We start from the raw sequence: 20,618 nt of genomic DNA, 5'->3' as shown, positions 1-20,618 counted from the left end.
CATAGGAAGTATAAGAGGCTTAAACTTGTCGGTGGTCAAGCATATGACCGTTCAAGTGACTAGAATGCCATTGTAGCGGAAGCTACTAGAAATAGGGCATAATCTGCTGTACTGAGCCTGGACTGACAGAGACTCTGTATATATTTTATGTAAATTTATTAACATGTTTAACAGACTTTGAGCACTTGTTTTCTTTTACATGACATCGTTAAGGAAACCCAAGTCAACTGAGGCAACAAATCATTTGCTGGAAAGGAACAAAACAAAGTGAAAACATTGAAATTCCGTGGAAACGCTGCTGCAAAGTATACTGTGAAAATAGCCAAAGAAAGTGCTATCCACTAGTTTCCTCAGCACCCCAGAAGTTATAGATTTTGTTTGGAACCATGTTCTTGAAGTTTTATTAATGAAATCAATAATTTCATTGTGACTANATGAAGGATTACAATACCTAATTATTACATCAAAATACAGAAATAGTTGAAGAAAGCAGTCTTCTGGGATTTGGCACCGTGTATATGTGGGGTTAACACCACATATACACGGTGCCAAATCCCAGAAGACTGCTTTCTTCAACTATTTCTGTATTTTGATGTAATAATTAGGTATTGTAATCCTTCATAAATAGTGACACACATGTGCTGACTGATATGAAGCATGAATCACTATTTATCAGTGCCATACCAGTGCAGATATGCATCATGGGACATTTCAAAGGTCCCTTTGAGGACAATAAAAGTTAAATGGTAGACCTACTGTGTGGTGAGCGGCCTCCGTAGTCTAGGGGTAACGTTCCCACCTCGTGACTCAAGGTACGCGGGTTCAAACCCTGCGGAGGTCGTGGAATTTTTAAGGGCGGAAAAATTCAGGGAACAAGTCCTCCGGGAGGGACTTTAAGCCGTGGGTCCCGTGTCGTAGCTTTACGGCACATAAAAGAACCTCATGTCCCAAAGGTACCACTGAGCCAGATTCAGGACATTTCCCGCCCAACAGTAGTCTCTAATGCCTCTGGTAGATGGAGGAAGCATCGAGATACCGGTGAGCCAGTAGAGGCGAACTCGCTGGCTCGGTCGGGACTGATGGTAAGCACCAGTACCAGTATGGTATAGAGACGGGTAGAATATCATAGAGGGAAGCACAATGGACCAATACTGGTCTCAGTACATTGGGAAACCCACCGTCTCCAATAACTAACTAACTAACTACTGTGTGGTGAATTATATCCCACATAAACCCCTGAAAATGAAATAAACTGTTTTGGAAATCTAGAAACTTATATGTTGGAACACGAAATGAATTCAGTGGCTCAGTGTATTACCAGTAGTTACTGGAGTAGTGGTTTCGTATTTCTTCAGAACTGCGTGTTTTGCGCTAGAAACCATATGTTAGTTATTAGGAAGATAAATGTAAAGTTTTATGTTCTTTTCTAAAACTTGTTATATACTTTTTATATAATACCACGAAATTCATAGCCTTTTTGCATGTAAGGTATCACATTTGTGTAACTATGTAAAACTTGTAAGATGGGGAAAATGTAATATCTGTTAAAATTTTATGTTATTTTTGTTGGCTATTAGGCAGTAAAAAGGAATTCTATAAAATTGCTGGGTATACATCCAAAGAAGGCAAAGTCAAAGTGTCAGTGTATCTGTAACAGAAGCATGATGAACCAATTCTACATTGATTACATGTTATGCAACCTGTCTATAATATAGCTAAAATAGTAGACAGCTTTCTAGCTTGTCAGTACTGTTAAGTAGAACTTTCATAAGTGTTTCAAACACTAGACACTTGTTTTCTTTCAGGCGACCATCCGAAATAACGGTGCTACAGGAAGAAATTGCAGAACCCCGTCTCCATATACAGTGTCTGGACAGGATATAGAAGGAATTGCACAAAGGGGATGGCCGGTAGTTGTACCAACACACAATATAACCTGCAGTGATACTGAACGTGAGGAGCTGGAAGTATGTTGGCACCATACCTTTTCAAACTGCATTTGAAGTTTATTCCTAGGAAAAGAATAGCTGTATCTCAAAAAGTCTCCATACATACAATATGTACAGTCGAAATGTCTGTGAACTTTCGGCCATGTGAGCTTAAATGTTATTGTAAATAGTTATACTGCATTAAATAAAGTGTAGTATTAACTGAATGTTCAACACACACAACCCCAAAACCTGCTATCAAACATGATCCTGAGTCACTTCTGTACACCGCTCATCCCTCAACCTGTTTCCATGTGATTTGTCTACATATTGCCTTTATTTGTGTTGTTATTTTTCCATTCCTTCTGTCTTCTTTCCCATGAAACATTTGTCTGAATGTCTGGTCACCCTGATATGAAGTACATGCCTAGCTCATCATAACCCCAGTTTCACAACCTTGTACTGTTAAGGTGACGTGTATATGTCACAGAGTTCCTCATGACCTTGTGTTTTCAATTCATCCCTCTTAAATATAAATACCTACTTTCTTGGAGCACCTCATTTCTCTAGTTTTAATTCATGCACATACTTCACTAAAAGAGAGGGACTGTATTTCACAACCATACAAATTGTCTGTTAAAATAGAAACAGAGTAACATTTTGAATATAACTTTACATGTAAGATTGAAGTGACTGCAGTTAAATACATTGTGGCAATGCAGTGTAGCTGTTCATGCCTGTGGAGCCCACTTTATGATTCCTTGATGAACACTTGAGATAAAAATGCCCCTTCATAAAATTTCAACTGATGCAAAATTTTCATAGGAAACTGATGAAAGTTGGATGTGATGTGGCACCATTCACAGCTTGATTTCTTGATAAGAATCGAGACAGAGATTCCCCTTGATAAAATTTTGGGCAGTATACTATTTTCATGGAAAGTGTGATTAAATTTGAATGAAGTGTGGCAACTTCATATGGATATTTCTACTTGCAGTCATGTTTTGTTAACTAACTGAAATTAAAATTTTCCTTGATAATATATTGACCTACACATAATTTTAATTGATAATGCAATGAAAGTTCCCATACTGTTTCCATGTGCATTTAACATTAATTGTCCCCCCCCCCAAGAAGAAAAAACGAAAAAACAAAAATTATGCAGTGGTCAAAACATTTTGAGGAGTAATACAGTATTCATTTTCCCTTGAAGTTTCTTCTCTGAAAGTAGTGATGCATAAATTATTTGGATGTGTATGTTGTGCTAGTAAATATGGTAGCATGTGGAACTGAAAAATGTACGTTTCTTGCTTCTTCACAGCATTACTTCCATCCTATATCATCGTCGAAGCTGGGAACAAATGGTTCGTTGTCAAGCAGTGTACCCTGTAGTAATCCAATAGTACTTCAAATTACAAACCTCGACCAAAACATTGATGCCAAGGAACTGAAAAGAATGATCCTCTCTGTGTTCAGAGAACATGTTATGGTTAGTTGAAACAGTTAATATTTTCGTAATTTAGTAAGCTTGTACTTCATTACTGTGCCTCAGATTTTCCAGAAGCATTTCAGAGTGAAATTTCACCTGTCATTTTTCAAGTGTTTGGATATCCGCCTCTCTGGTCTAGTGGTCAAAGTTTCTGGCTACAGATCCAGAGGTTCAGATTCGATTCCTGGTGCTACCAGATTTTCTGAGAAGTAGTGGGTCTGGAACAGGGTCCACTCAGCCTCATGAGGATAACTGAGCAGCTATTTCAAGGAAATAGCGGCTCTGGTCTAGAAAACCAAGATTAACAGCCGTGGGGATTCGTTGCGGTGACCACGCGACGCCTTCTATCTGCAAAAGTTGGAACTAACTTCGCTGATAAGCGGTGGTTGCTCAGTCAGTATAGTTCGCTTGCGGATTACAAGCCACGGAGTTTGTTTTTTTGTTTTGGATATTCACATATCACCAAATAGCACACACAGTTCTATTTTTGGAATGCATCATGTGAAAGAAATATTTCTGCTATTAACATTGAATTTATTCATGTTTTTACCTTTTATTACCTGACAGCTTCTGAGGCCAGTTTTTGAGGTGAAAGAAGCGCAAACAACAGTTGTCAATTAGTTGGAAGTAAGTTTGTGAAGGGAAATTGTATCTATTTGTAAAATAATGAATTTATTTTCTCTTTAAACTTGTCACTAGTGAAGGGGTCATGGTATGTCAGAGGTTGTCTTGAAGTCTTATAAATGCAATGCCTTTTCCTCCTGGCATCTATTCTGTTTTGTATGGGTTGGTGGGCAGTATATCACAAATTATTATATTTACTATTCTCAATTCTTTTTCATGGCCTGGATGATTATTAGTAACCTGCAGCGTAAAATATTCACCAGTGTACAATTTTTTATTTGGTGTATGAACTTGTGAGCAGGCTGTTGTTTGCTATGGTTCATCCTTCATCATTCTCATTGCTGAAGTGTTTTGTTGATTATTTATGTTAATAGCACTCCAACTTTGGCCATACACACACGGTTACATTTTTGATGTGTTAGGTATTACAACACTTCTTTCAGAAAACTATAAAACTTGCCTCACAGCGTTTGTTCTTACAGACTGTTGCTGACTTGCACAAGTGACTGACCATTTTGAGAATGTCTTTTAGCAACATTTTTTAATGCTCCAGTCTTTGTGAAGTTGTTAGTTGGAGGTTGTATGCTTAACCACAGATGTTGGATTTATAACATGTCACCATACATCTGGCATTGTTTGCTTTTCTTTCTTGTTTTATATGCCAGACATTTGTAAAATAAATGGTCATTATATTGGTTATGACAGAAGGAAATAATTTAGGCTGAATATTGTACTTTACCATCTCAACTACTATAGCCCCCCCCCCACACACACACACACACACACACAAAGATAATTTTCTTGCACATGCAGGGTGAGTGTCACCAGCTTGAGAAAATGTTAGTTCTATTGTTTCAGTTCCACCTTTTTTCAGATAAAGTTCTCTGACTACTGGCATTTATCTTTAATGAAGGTGCTAGAAGTGTCATCAAACTGAATGTGATACACATATAGACTTTTAGACCAAGATTGTTTATGCAAGTGAAAATGTATCATATGGGTTATGTACTTTGTGAACAAATTCTTATCAAACTTACTGTTGGACTCTTACAAATATATTAGACATTTTTTATTTGTGTAAATACCGAAGGAGTTTTTAAATAGTAACTGGTTTGTTAAATATGTGAGACAAAATTTATAGAAATTTTCAGAAGTATTGTAATATTTAATCCTTTTCATTCAGGTTTTCTTTCTCATAACATGCATCTTTATGTTTGCATATTGCATGGGAGGAATAATTTCTACTAGTGAAAAATTACAGTAAATTGAACTGTAAAGAGAAGGCTGGATGGAGACTTCTGTCCAGCCCCTCACCCACACCTTGCCTCATTTCCACACACCAAATAGTAGAAATGTTTTCCTATCTTTACCAGATATTTTGCTCATACACACAGACAGCTATGGGACATCAAAGTGCTTATAAAATAATGAAATTTGGGTGATCTCTATTATATGTTAATTCCATTTCATGAGGTGTGATACGTTACAACCAACTGATGTATCTGGGTGAAGCCCACAGTTTCGGTATTATATTCGATGACAATGAAGAGTTAAATTTGAATATTTTTATTAGGTTCAGCATTGGTTAATTCTAATATGCTTGGCTCATCCCAGCCTGTTATCTTTTATAATATTTATTATTGTTAATTAAATTTGACAGAACATCTTCATAGTGCTTTCTATAAGACTAGCCATATTCATTAATTTCCAAGTCCATATATTGACCATAACACCCCTACTCAAAAAATATGACTTCTGTATCTGTAATATTAGCAGGTATTAAGAGCCTTTGACACTGGAATGCTATACTTCATGATTCTAAAGGATAAGCTGTAGGTGGTTTTGTTCTTACTTGCAATACAAGGTTCATAGCATGTTGTAGGACCAGTGATTAATACTGGTTCTTTCTTGCCTGGGACAGAAACATAATCAGTTTCCAAAATGAGGCATTTTAAGAGTAAATATGGATAATGGTTGAAATATTAGATATTAACATCAACTTCAATAATTAAATCTTATGTCTGCTTCCACTGGTAATATTCTTTCCCCAGTTGTACATATTTATTGAGAACCCAATTCATAGTAATCATACCTGTATTCTTGTAATAAATTGTGTACTTCCACTTGATAACAGGTTTTTCTGATTATAGGTTCTTCATGTATCTGTGTTTGTGCAGTCAGATGGCAACTACGCAGCTCATGTGAAAGTGCCTTCATTGCAAGATGCTCAATATGCAATATCGCAGCTGCACCGACGGAAAGTTGGATACAAACGAATCCTCATATCATATGCCAATAGTGGTGGTCCCAGTCCACAATTGATAAGGTATGCACATGTTTAATTATGTAATCGGTTCTATGGTAAAGGATCTTGTTTGGACAGTTTCTCATTATTTAGCTAGACAAAAAATTTTCTCGTTGTGGAACTCAAACTTTCATTGATCTCACCATGGTACCTTATCCTGACCAATATCAGTCTTAGATCACATCTTCAGAACATGTTTTTCTAGGACCTGTGTTAATATAGTTATCCCATTCATCCCTGGGTGTCTTCTCCTGAGGTTCAATGAATATTTATATACATTTAATATTTTTTCTCCATGTTGTGGTGATACAATTCCTGTTTAGCTTGTCCTGCCCAGGATTTTAAATTTCTAACACTTGCACTTGATGTACAGAGTGTCAGAAAGCATATTGCGACATGGCAGCTGAAAGACCGGAATAGTGGAGCCAGAAGTGATAGCCATTGCTATGGAATAGTCACTAAACACATTTCCATGGCAAAGAACATGTGATGCCACGGTAGAGAAATGATAAAAATGGTGTTTTCTATTGGGTCCACCCCAAATTAGACAACTTATTCAGTTGAGAATATGAGGACATTTGGTGCTGTGGTTTAGGTGCAAGACAGTCATCAGCCTGGAACAACGGAAGCAGAGGACATTGTTAGGAGCCATTACCAGACAACTACTTGTGAAGACAGAGAAGACTTGATGTGTGCTGCAGTACAGTGATATGTACATTCATGAAATGGTTATAATTACCTATATTTGCCATTTGTAAGAATTCAGTAAATCCAATTATCTATCCAAATGCTCTCTCTGGTCACTAAATTGTTGCAGCTTGTGGCAAAAGATAAAATTTTTTGATCTCCAAAAGCTCTTGTTGCCTGTAAGTGAAAACATTTTCTGTATGCTTTTTCTTGCCAGGTCGCAGATTATTTCCTTGCTCTTAGAAGTGCCAGGACATTGCCTGCCTTTATTCAAGTTCCGTGAGTTGTTTGAGAGCCGCTATCTCACATCCATAAGCATGTCAGATATGTACAAAATGAAGGATGTGTGTCTGATATCAGAGGATTTATCAGGACGGATGGTGACTCTGAATCCAGACCACCGTAATACCCCGTCACCAATCTTCCCCTCGACAACACAGGTGAGCAGGATGTCCCCTTGTCTGAGAATAATTTGAGATGAATTTGGAGTTATTTATTAACTGCTTTATGTTATTAAATGTTGTATGGTATGGTATTGCTCTCATACTGAAAGTAACATGTGAACATTCGTCATATGTAGTGTACATAGTCTGATCTGAAAGTATCAACACTGAATTCATATCTCATATAATTCCCATTACACAAAGAAGCTGCTGTCATGCCTTGACATAATTCTGCATGCTCATATTTATTTATAATTCATTACAGTGATTCATATTTTAGTCATCCATTGTTCTAATTTAATTTTAAATTATGTTGTGGAGACTGGACTCTGTCTCTGTCCTTAGGTAAAAAGCCTACAGTTTATTTTATTGCATCAGCGTCATATCTGGTAGTAGTTAGACATTCTTGTGATATGTTGATTTAATGGTGTTTACTAGTATGGGACAATGAAAGTGCATGAAATTTTGAAAGAAGATCAGAATAATGGCAATTTAGACTAGGCACCTGATGTGTAGGCAGCTTTTAAAGTGCAATAATGAGCTGAGCATGAGTTCTTTAGTGGTTCTGTTGTTTTACAAAAGGAAAATGCTGAGTATACTGGATGAGATTCAACCAGTATAAAGGGTGAATTAATAACTCACAGGTGTGATTTAGTTTAAAGTGAGGAAGACAGCCTAAGAAATGAGTGAAGATATAGGTATTTATTATGGCACATGTCAGCANAACTCCATAAGCACGGATAGGATGAATCACGGCAGTCAAGGACAAACAGAGATAATTCCTCTCAGCTGATAGGTATAATCCGTGGACCCGCTAGAAGACCACACTTTTCTCGGGCCATTATCTCCGTAACCGTTCAACTTTGGACATAGGTGTTTTGGGTTATATCGGCATACTTTTTTATAGGGAACACCCTCCCGAAGTTTGGCACATTCCTCCTGGGACACCCTGTATAATAACAGATAATAATATGAGCCTTTGGTTATGACTTTGAAAGTAATCCCCTTTTTGTGTATGACTGAAAATAGCATTTAGATGGTGCAGCAAATCCAAAGTGATGCTAATTGTTTTCTTGATTACATAAATGGTGTGCACAGTGAGTATTCTCACAAGGTCAGACTATTAACAAGCATTTATGTTAAGAAACATAAATATGCCTCTGTAATGCAATGTCATGAACAGCTGCAAAATTGGAATTCCAGTGTAAGATAATTTGAACGTGACAGTGTACCCATTCAGTCCTGCTTGTGTGACAGTTTGAACTAAATGCTGCTTTCTTCAGATGAGACAACATCTGTACTCAGCAGATGCAGACTGTGAGAGATAAAGGAGTGATGATGTCAGCAATTGAACACAGTGAATTGGAACAGTTGCTGACAGTTCCAGAAATGGAGTTGGGAGAGTCCTCCTTGATCACCAGAAATGGTGGAATAAATATACGCCTGCTGAAGGAACCTGCTTTTAAGGGGATGTAACTCCCATCCCCGGAAGTACATGATCTTGGCATTCACAGATTCAGTCTCTATCACATCAAGCTGTAACAATATAGAGCTCCCTTGTTTAGAAAAGAAGTGCCCACACTCAAACTTTTGACCATGTAGACTCTTTATATGCACAATAAATGTGATGATGGTAAGGGTAATGGGAATTAAAATTTTCAGTATATGGCATGCTATTGGAAAGTTCCTGGACTGTTACTGTTGTAACTACCTCGCTGAAAGAAGATGGGAGGGGAGGCCAAGATCACACTTCCTGAAGCCTATTGCATCAGTGTGCCACGTGACACCGTGCTGTGAACATGCATTGTTTTACATGAATGCTTTTTCAACTTCGTGTTTTGTTTTGTCTGCGATGGAATGCAAATTCGAGCAATGTGTCTGCATCATTTTTGCATGAAGCTCGGTAAATCCACTGCCAAAACTCTTGAAATGCTTTGTGAGACAGATGCCAGACAGCAGTTTTTGAATGGCATTCACCTTTCAGGGCCGGTTAAGTATCAGTTAAAGATGACGAATGTTCAGGACAACCAATCACCAGCAAATTGACAGAAAATGTAAAAATTTGAGAACTCATCCATGAAGACCAACGCCGAACAGTCCATGAACTCCCAGGCACCATTGGGGTCAGTTATGGAGTTTGCCAGGAGATCTTAACAGAGAATTTGAACATGCTCTGCATTGCTGTGAAATTTGTTCCCCGACTCTTGACTAATGATCAAAAGCAGTGACTTTCTGCACTATTCAGTGCTATGTCTCATGTAATGAAATTTCAGTTAATTGTTTTGTTATTATTGGCTGTTCATCACCACCTAACAGAGTTTTTCCTTATCCTTATGTGTAAAAGGCTAAGGCTTGTACTTCCGTCATTATTCTGTTGTTATATATGCTTTCTGTCATTATTCTGTTGTTATATATGCTTTCTGTCATTATTCTGTTGTTATATATGCTATCAAGTAGTTACAAATATGTTCAGGAGGTGGCAGTAGCAGAAGCTTATACTTGAATCCGTACTGCTGCAAAAATATCCTCTGGACAGCAGCACCGTTTAATGCATATTATTAGTCAGATTTAGTTTCTCATCCTACTTTTCCTACTCTGATATTTCCACATTATGTGGGAGTTTAGTATTGTGACGTAACTGGTGAAGACAGCCATTGCTTGTTAACAACTCAGTAAACATGTATCCATGGCAACAGATGCTTGGAAAACAATAAAAGGTATTGCTGGGGACAGTGTTTCTATGTGATCCATGCTGAGGCTATATAAACGAGGACACCAGCCAGATGGGTGCTTGACAGGCTGACTGACTGACCATTAGCCATAACATAACTTTGACTTTGACCATGACTTGTTAATAGTTAGTTTGGAGATTTTTCAAGGTGCACACCAGTCCATGATTTGCACACAGTTTTAAGCCTTCCAAATGTGTATGATTATATAACAAAGCTGCACAGACAACAAGCAGAGATCATACAAAATCATGAGAATGACCGTGTTTGTAGCACAGGGCAAGGTGAGGCCAGGGGCAGAAAATGTAAAAGGTTTAAACTTTGTGGTGGTCATGCTTGTGACTATTCAAGTGAATAAGCTGCCATTGTAGCATAGATGAAAAAGATATGCATGATCTGCTTTGCAAAGTCTGGACTGATAGAGGACTTATATGTATAGTAAAATGAAGAATTTTCAATATCATGCTGTATGTGCAATATATACACTTGACAGAGGCCAAGCAATCAAGTCTTATTTTGACAAGTTCAATATCTGGTCCAATTCGGACAACATATCAGTGAATTTATGAATTAGTATGTATGTGTGTATGTATATTCATAAGAGAGAAATCCAGCCTCTTGCCAGAGAGGATGTTATAGAAGGACTAAGACCATAATGGTTGTCGCAAAAATAAAAAACTCTGGTCATGAGTCACAAGAGGCTTGGTGCCAAGATGACCTGCCTGGCAGTAAACAGGCAGTCATAAATTAAACTCTTAATCTGACTGTTAGTTATTTAAGATTTAGTTGCTGTCATGAGTTAGTTGCAAGCTGGCTGTCATCCAGCGAGGACATGAGTATGGAACCAGAGGAGTATCCACTGTTGAGCCATTACCAGGCAGTGGCTGGTGAAGACATAGAAGGCTGTGTGTGTTGTATAATTTGTAGATCCAGAAAATTATTATGGTTTCCTATAGTTACAAGTTATAAAGAGTCCAGTAATTCCAGTTACCAACACAAATCCTGTATCTAGTCACACATGACAGTGTTTTCATGTGAATGTAACTTGGTTTCCATAGAGGTTAGCTATTTTTGACGAAGTTTGTTTTAACGATTTTATATTAAAATTTCAGTGAAGCATATTTGCCCATCAAACTGTGTTGCTAGATGTCTACAGCAGTGTGCATACTATGAGGTAGTGATGGAGGTAGAATATTTAAGGACATGGTCACGGTGCAGATATAAAATATATTGTTTCGTATCAGGATGGCCAGTCCTTGGAACTTCCTTACTGCATTCACCATTCCCGTAAACCAGGACCAAACAAAGGATGGGCTGAGCAGGAAATGGAAGTATTGCCAAATGTTCGGATTGGACTCAAAGCTTTTGCTGTACATATTCACATATTGCTTCAGACACATAATGGCAGTCTTCCACTGCCCAGGTATGGAAACCAGTTTGTATTAGTGTTACAAAAATTGTTTCTTGTATTAGAGTAAAAAGATAAAGTTGTCTCTGTGCTTATTCAATTAAGTGCTGTTCCATGAAGACATATGGGAGAATGGGGTATAGCTCCACCATTCTTGACCTTGTCACTGGATGAAGGTGGGTGGTTGGCTTCATGCTCTGGCTGCTTTTTCCCTGAGGAGAGTGTCCCCAATACTTTAGACAGGAGACTGGTTGTGTGTCAAAGCCAGTCTGCACACTGTAGAGAAGAGGTAAATCTTGCCCCTGCCAGAAATCAAACCCTGGCCATTCAGCCCATAGTCTGTTGCTGTGCTGACTGAGCTATCCAAACTCCTTGTATTACAGTAACATAGCTGTTAGCCGTGCCATAGGTTAGGCAGCTAGTCATCAGTTTCCCACTGTGGTGCTCTGGGTTTGATCCCAGATCAGGTTATATGGGATTTTTGTAGTGGACATAGTGGCACTGGGGCAGGTTTTCTATGTGCACTTTGTTTTCTCTTGCCAGTTCTCATTCCACCAATTGCTCCACAGTCACCATCTATCATCTGGGGCTGGTACATTAGGTCACATAGTGGCTGACATACCAAGTGGACTCAGTCTCACTCCACCCAAAGAAAAAGCAGTAAACATAACCATTTATTAATGTTTCATGCTGCTGAGGTACCTTGTGCTAGTGTGTAGTACCATGCACTGCACACAGCTGACTGTGCTTTATGTTTCCATCTCTTGAGTAGTACAGTATGTGCCAAAACTTACAGTACTGAAATGAAAAGACGAACAATATTACCTTGTTGTCATCTGTGAGTTTATTTCTCCTGAAAGAAACTAACATACACGCTTTTAGCGTGTTGATTTACCATGGTATGTGTAATGTAAGTTTTCAGAGTGTGCACCGCCTCGCTGTAGACAGTGTTCATGTCGTTCACGCAGATTCTCAGTTATATCCCCGAACAGAGGTTACTGCAGACTCCTGCAAAAGGAGACGATTTGCTTGCATAATGCAGGCATAGTTCTTGGCAGATCTTCACGGTTGAACACACTCTCCTTCAACATTCCCACAAGTATGCATCAGGTGATGTAAGATCGGGGGAATGGGACGAGTATGGGAAGTCAGTACCATGTGAAATGATTTGTCCTGGAAAGTTTTCCTGCAGCATGGCTAGAGATTCACGAANGTTATATCCCCGAACAGAGGTTACTGCAGACTCCTGCAAAAGGAGACGATTTGCTTGCATAATGCAGGCATAGTTCTTGGCAGATCTTCACGGTTGAACACACTCTCCTTCAACATTCCCACAAGTATGCATCAGGTGATGTAAGATCGGGGGAATGGGACGAGTATGGGAAGTCAGTACCATGTGAAATGATTTGTCCTGGAAAGTTTTCCTGCAGCATGGCTAGAGATTCACGAACGGTATGGCTGGTCGCCCCGTCCTGTTGATACCACTGTCTATTCATGTGAAGGCCCCTTGCATGACAGAACCTTCTCAAATCCTGAAGAAATGGTCCAATCACCATGTCCCTGTAGTGTTGTTGGGTGATGGTAAGAGCATTGCGAATGCAGTACCTGCTGAAGAACATGTGCATGATTGTCTTTAGTTGAAACAGTTACTGGTTGACCAAACTTCCCCTTCCGTTGACACAGTACACTACCATAATGGCGAAATTTCACGATAGACCTCATAACTGTATTACGTTGTGCTGCCTTATTAAATCTCTCTTGGAATTTTCTGTCACCTTTTTCAAACTCGGTCCCCCTTCACAACCACATCCATATGAGTGGAAATACTACTCAACTATGAATACTTTTTCCTCTGTCGAGAGACCGATTTCCAACAACTGCACAACACAACTTCCTTTTCACTACTGGGAACACATGTGGTTGGAGCTATGCCCCATTGACAAACGCACATGCGCATTCAAGATGCACGAGTTTCAGTGCTGCATATTTTGCTGTACACTGTATTTGAATGACATGAATTCTGCTTACATATATAGGCTATAATGAGGAAATAACAGTTTTGGAACCAGTTTTATTTAGCAAGTCTGGATTAAAATCGTCAGTGGAAGCTCCTCCTGCACTGTGTTAAGGGCTGGTATTTAAATCTTCCCATGCGGAAGATCTAAGAAGAAGATAAATTCAAGTAGCAAATTGATTTATGGGATTCCCTAAAAGAATTTCACGTTGTAATTAATTTATGCTCTTCACCAGTTATTGATGGAATGATAAACTCTAGGAGGATGAGATGGGAAGGACGTTTAGTATGTATGTCAAAATTAGAGATCCACGTGAACTGTTGGTTAGAATATCTGAAGGAAAGAGATCAATTTTAAGCCTAGCGCAGAAGGCAGGATAATATTACAATGGATCATAAGGAAATGGGTGAAAAAGTGTGGACTGGATTCATTTAACTCAGAATAAGGACCAATGGCTTGATTCTGTGAGCATAGTTAATTATTATTAGCATTCTTTAAAGTTTAGGGATTTTATTGAAAAGTTAATGGACTACTGGGTGCTCAGGAACTCTGCTTCATAGAGACATAATTAATTTTCAGTTTGCCAAATTGTTATGAAGCACAATTTGGAACACTCGCAGTGGATGATACAGGTGTTCCTTTGGAACATCTTGTGAGTTGCTTACCTGGCATAGAGATCTATCAGGGAGTTGGCTGTGTCAAATACCTGCGTGGGCTCAAGAGTAAAGGAAATGAAGATGTGCAAATTGAGGGTGAGTTACAGATATTTAATTTTTTAATGCATGGGTCAACGTTATGGATATTTTTAACATTTCCCATATTCTATGCATATAAGAAAGTGTATGATAGTGTACTGTGGTTAGGATGATGATAACATGTTTGGCTTGCATTCAGGTAGTAGCAAGTCTGAATCTGATTTGGAGCCTGGCTATAATAACTGGATTTTTTCATGGATGTTCTCTGTCCTTTATGAATGACGAGATAATACCGTAACCTTTTCATTATCTCAGTATTTCACATATATTTCCATCTTAAATGCAACTTATTTTCTAGTCACCCTTCTACCTTACTGCATGTTTCAGATATATATGGCCATCCTCATGTGTCTTCTATCTTGCTGAAATTGTTGCACTGTATATCAACTCTACAAATCGCATGTGAACTCGATATTTCATAACTGAAATAAATTGACTTTAATTAACCTTTAAGTGCCGAAGTGCCCCGTTCGGGCCAGTGAGTATGGTTTATTACTATGTCACTTGAATTTGTTGTTTGTGTTGCAGACCCAGCGAAGTGTGTCAGTCCTCCTCTTGCCACTCAGTTGGCCCTGTTCAGTCGAGAGCTAGTGGATCTACTGAAAACCTCCCCCCATTGCCAGTTGCTCTTCAGCCGATTCATCCCTGCATATCACCACCATTTTGGAAGACAGTGCAGAGTAGCAGATTATGGTTTTACCAAGCTCATAGATCTGATGGAGGCTTTACCACATATTGTGCAAGTATGGTCCAGTACATTAATCCTTTTACTATCATGAATAGAAGAGCTAATTTTGATATGAATTTCTAGTTGGTTGAGGGACTATGCTACAAACCGGATGGTCGCAGGTTCAAATCCCGATGAGGTCATTGGATTTTTTTCAATTGACCTAATCCTTCCAGCTGCACTATGGCCCTGGGGTCGACTCAGCCTCTAACAGAAATGAGTACCAGGAATGAATTAAATAATTTTCCTGGGGAGTAAAAGTGCAGACAGCATGTAAGGCTGACAACCTTACCACCATCTTTGAGCCGATTGTGTAGATAATTTGAGACCCTCAACGTCTCACAACCCTGTGGGCCTCCACGGCCTGTTACAGGGATAGCTCTACTTTTTACTATTTAAGAGAGTCGCATAGTACAAAAAACTAAACAGTAAACAATGAGGAAATGAAATGATGCTTTTTGACTGACATTAGAATGCCTTGATTTGCTGATGGTGGTGAGGAAAGAATAGAAACTATGCAATAGTGAACATAAAAGTTGTTCAGTGTCATCATAAGCACAAATGTGGGTACTGTGTTGCCACTTCATAATAGTACTGTCACTTAATGGAGAAATGAAAGGGTGAGATTTCCCCAGCTACAAAACAGACACAGGCCTCCCAAGGGTTCTAGATGTGTTGACGGTGCATCATATACAATTAGACTATAGTGAAGTAAAAATTTCTTAAATGTTTTTAGAATATATACAGTAATGGTAAAGGGAGCATAAGTGGCTGAGAGGAGGAGATAGAATTCTGTGGAAAGAAGCCTGAGATGAATTGAACTATCCAGGATATAGCTGAAATTATAATACAGAAATTTGGCAAAATTATGAACAATTCACAACAGGAATACTAAGAAGCAACTCCGGTATTGGAGTTCTTTATATTTCATGCGTAATAGTAATTACTAGTAGGCAGATGTGTGGTCATTTAATTATTTTCGGTGAAGGACTCTTTTCACATCCATGACACTAACTGTGTGTTATGACAGTGAGCATTGAGAGTTTCTACAAACTGTAGAAGGTTAAGACAATATTACATTATTTTTACTTTTCAGGTGATGGGAGAAGGCAACAAAAGAGTCATAACTCTCTCACATCGAGCCCAAGTGCGTCGTTTTACGTCTGATCTGCTCCGAATTCTGAAGTCACAAGCAAGCAAACAAGTTACTGTATCAGAGTTCCCTGTAGTCTATCAGCGTGTTTTTAATCGGCTGTGGGACATTGTGGATTATGGAGTGTGTGAATTTAGAGACATGCTGGGAGAAGTGTCAGAGAACACAATCGTTGTCTCAACACAAGAAGATGCTGATGTAATAATTTCAATACCAAAGAGGGAACAGACACCCGAAGAAATTGAAAAGACTAAACAGTTTGCAGGAGAGGTAAGGAATTTATGAATATTAACAGCGTTTGTTACATTGTTTTTGTATGTGGAGCTCCATTAGGCTAATTATGGTTTGCCTGATGGAAATATATGAGAGGAAGGCTGCCTCTTTACAATATTTCTTGTACTAACCAAACACTGAAAATTAGAATCCCACCAATCCAAAACTGAATGTGGAGGCTACACTTCCAGGCTGACAATTCAAGCTATAACAACACATAGCCTATTTTACTTTTCAATTTATCTGACTAGCACTTCCCATTTAACAGCCTCGTGGGGTACATGCATCACTTCAACTTGAAAGTTACAAGCAAATGAAATTTGTGTGTTTAATTTTTTCTTCTTTGGTAGAATGTTTTTGCATTACCTATTAATAAATTTTTGAAAAATACATAATGTTCACACATTTCCAGAAATAGTACCACTCATCATGTATGCCTTTAAATATGTAAATGTTTAAGTCCACAGTGCTAGTGGATTTAAATTTAAAAACTTAAAGACAGAAAAGATAAAAATTTAAATTGGCAAAATTACATGAATGGGCTGAAATGATTGTAGCTGCTACAATATCTGCAGAATTGGGGATGTGCATAACATTAGCTTCATGTTCATCTCAGTGTGGTAGTCCTTGATGCAATCAAGACGAGGGCCAGCAATGCTATTATAAAGAGCATATTAGTTTTACTGTATTACAAGGTTAAATAAAATCATCCTCAGAAAGACACATGATGCTGGCTATAATATTGTGACATACATGCTGAAAGCCAGAAGTGCAGAGCGAGAAGAAATGACTATTGCTAGGGAATAGCTTGGTAAACACGTTCCTGTGGCAATGGATACACGCAACAGTAGAGGAATTGTTGGAAGCGGTGTTTTCTCTGAGCCTATGCCAATGCTATACAACAGGGACCAAAACCATCAAGAAAACTGCAGCTGTCAGACAGTAAGAAATATCTGGTCCTGCGCCCCAGATGGGGAATTACACCAAGATCGACCAACTGGCTGACTGACTGACGGTTGTAACATGACTTTGATTTGGTTAGACAGTTCTGGCCTAAAATTCAAGGATATGAGGACACTGGGAGACGAGACAGTCACTAGCTGGTAATGATGTGAGCTGAAGAGGACATTGTTGGAATCTCTTACCAGGCAACATCTAATGAAGGTAGACTGGGAAGACTTAGATGATGTAGCAAATTATAAAGAGTTTGAATTAGTGAGAGTGCTATAATTCATCGTAGTTGTGTGTTATAAGAGTCCAGTAAATCCCATTACCAATTCAAACCCTGTGTCTGGTCACTAAAATTCATGACAGTATTGTTACATGGGCAAGGGGGTTGGAGTGGAAGCATTCTGCACACCTCTTTTCAACAAAATCATGGCCTCCACCCACCCCTAAAGGAACATTCTCAAGGTGGAACATACTACACAGGGATAAAAGCAGATGGAATTGGCGAATTCATGTTACTCTACCCTTAGAAGCAGGAATTGACAGTTTGGGTGTGGTGAAACAATTCAGTGAGCTGGCAGTTGTGAGTTCAAGAAGACTGATATCATGATCCTGACAGACTGTAAATGACTTCTCTAGAACAAGATAAACATTACAGTATCAACTATTTTCTGACCATTACTGTGTTAGAGAAGTTCAAGTATGAAGACGACGTGCAGGAGAAGAAAATATTTACTACCGCAGGCGACCACACAGTTTGCATCAAAATATGTGTTACAGTTCTGTTCAAAAGTTTATTGCATTTAACGTTTCTTGTATTTCAAAGCATAGGCTATATGTATGAAAAAACCAAATTAACCATACAAGAACAAGAACAGTTGCATGTATAATTGTTCATTATTTAAAATTTTTTGTGCACAGATAGGTGGATTAATTTTTGATAATCTAGTTTCTGTTTTGAGGTTCTAGCTTAAAAACTGTATTGAACTCAAACTATTCTCTGATAAAAAGCATCTTAGAGTATTTTAAACAACAATTTAGAGTATGTGTAAGAAGGAGTAATTGTCTTGTATGCTAAGATTTAAAGCGTTGAAATGAATTTTATAATACAGAAATTATGTTATTTTTGTGTAGGTAACTGGGATGGGAATGAAGAACTTAATGCATTTATGCTTTAGCTCAGCAGTTAGTGGACTGCTTCTCACCCGACTCCTGTCACATTTCAGGGATGGCTGTACCACTATTTAATACTGTAACATGTCAGTATATGGGATGTAATAAACTTTCAGCCCAGCTCTTCATCATTAGATCTACAGGGGGAAGATTTATGGCATTAAATCATGACACAGTCTGTGATAAGTAGGTAGAAATATGCTACAAAAATAAATCTGAACAGGTTATGATTGTGAACTGAACAGCCTTAGGGGTAGGTCCAGAGAAAGGTTTTCATGATGACTTTTTCTCATCATAATGAGGTGAATAAACATTATTCAAAGATGTAGTTCATTTGAAGAGTTTTGTCTTTTGGGATATAACGCCATGTAGTCTATTGAAAGTCAGCTGACATTTTGAAGGAACACCTTTGCCACCATCTTCAGAGTTTATGAGTAAGCGAAACAAAAAACCAGCAGATAAAGCAAGGGGATTGCAGAAACATGAGACTAGTTCGACTTGATTTCTGAGAAAACCCAAGGTGAATCAACAGAGGCCAAGAGGGGTGACTAAACTGTGTTCCTGAAAAGGGCCAGTGTGTTGATATGGGAGCATGGGGGAAGTATTAGGTATATGATGGGCCAAGAAACAAGGAGGGGGGAAGATAAGTCGTGCGTGGGTTGTAGGCATTTGGTTTGGGATCCTGCTTGCTGCCAGCTTCATGCTGGTTTCTTACTTGGCATACACTTCAACCCAAAAGTTGGAGGTGACATGTTCCTCTAAAACATAGGTAGGCTTTTGACGGACTGCACGGCGTTATCTCCCAGAAGATATTATTTCCAGATCCTCACCTATGAGAACCTCAAAATCTGTGTAGTTCGTTGATTTATTTAGTGACTCAATTTTCTCAGTTTTTTAAGCCATCTTATTAGATTGTTACTACAAAATATGGTTTGGTTCATTATCAAGCATCCATGCTTATATCTCTTTTGTTATGCCTGCAATGAATGTTTCAGGTTGTAGAACTTCTGCGGCATGCTCCCCAGTGCAGCATGCTGTTCAACAAATTCATCCCTGCGTATCATCATCATTACGGACACCAGTGTCGAGTTGCTGATTATGGCTTCACAAAACTCATTGAATTATTTGAAGCTATTCCACAGGTAGCTAAGGTAATCAGCCATTCAGACTTTGAACATTTTAATACAGTTTATAGATGACTAAACTACTTTTCATCTTCCTCTGAAATTTATACTGTTACAGGACCTTTTTCAGGCTTCAGTTGTATAGTGAGAGAACACATGCTGTTTCTTGAAGTTACCAACCCGAGAATAATTTTACTATTCGTGATAATTACTTTTTTTCAGGGAATTAATTGTACGTAACAAATCTTACTGTGTTTCGTTCCAAATCCTAATTAAATCAAGTTATTTGTGCTAGCCACCTGCTCTACAATTCATATTTCTTTGAAATATGAGAGGTTTCATGAATGAATAGTCCTATGTATCCACATGGATGTGGATAACCCCTTCTAATATGGTTGAAAATACCACCCAAAAAAAGAGGATAAATAAGCCTCTGAAGCTGTTCCAAAGAAAATTCAAATAAAGGTAGGATTCCAAACTTATCTCCAGAGATGTGTCATCAACAGTTCTCCTGTCTTGTTTTCTTGGTCCCTTTGGCAACCTTTCATAGCTATGGAAAAAATTTAACTTGTTATTCAGACTTTAGATCCAAGACACAGCACTGAGTTTGGAATTAATTGGCCATATACACAGAAACTGCCTTCTAAAAGAAGTTATCGAAGGAAAGATAGAGGGGCGGATAGAAGTGACAAGAAGACGTAAGAAGATGCTGGATGACCTTGGGGACAGAAGAGGATACTGTCATTTGAAGGAGAAAGCTCTAGATCGCATTAAGTGGAGGAATTGTTTTGGAAGAGACTGTGGACCTGTCGTCTTGACAGATTACTGATGATGATA

The 20,618-nt window shown here is 38.4% G+C and overlaps 1 protein-coding gene across 6 annotated transcripts in view; it reads left to right on the top strand.

Moving 5' to 3' along the window:
* Positions 1 to 20,618, top strand: part of LOC111867135 (meiosis regulator and mRNA stability factor 1) — a 97,912-nt gene that overhangs the window by 52,824 nt on the left and 24,470 nt on the right. For 5 of the 6 annotated variants that reach the window (XM_023856679.2, XM_023856678.2, XM_023856682.2 and 2 more), the window contains 9 exons: positions 1,806 to 1,967; positions 3,250 to 3,417; positions 6,192 to 6,367; positions 7,251 to 7,473; positions 11,450 to 11,628; positions 14,208 to 14,380; positions 14,912 to 15,126; positions 16,207 to 16,533; positions 19,653 to 19,808. In XM_023856679.2, the coding sequence (XP_023712447.1) occupies positions 1,806 to 1,967; positions 3,250 to 3,417; positions 6,192 to 6,367; positions 7,251 to 7,473; positions 11,450 to 11,628; positions 14,208 to 14,380; positions 14,912 to 15,126; positions 16,207 to 16,533; positions 19,653 to 19,808 (1,779 nt within the window). The remainder of the gene's footprint in view (positions 1 to 1,805; positions 1,968 to 3,249; positions 3,418 to 6,191; positions 6,368 to 7,250; positions 7,474 to 11,449; positions 11,629 to 14,207; positions 14,381 to 14,911; positions 15,127 to 16,206; positions 16,534 to 19,652; positions 19,809 to 20,618) is intronic. The other variant, XM_023856680.2, reaches the window with a different exon arrangement.

Source organism: Cryptotermes secundus, unplaced genomic scaffold (genome assembly GCF_002891405.2).
Source record: "Cryptotermes secundus unplaced genomic scaffold, Csec_1.0 scaffold443, whole genome shotgun sequence".
Lineage (NCBI taxonomy): Eukaryota > Metazoa > Arthropoda > Insecta > Blattodea > Kalotermitidae > Cryptotermes > Cryptotermes secundus.
This window is presented reverse-complemented; position numbering and strand designations above follow the sequence as displayed.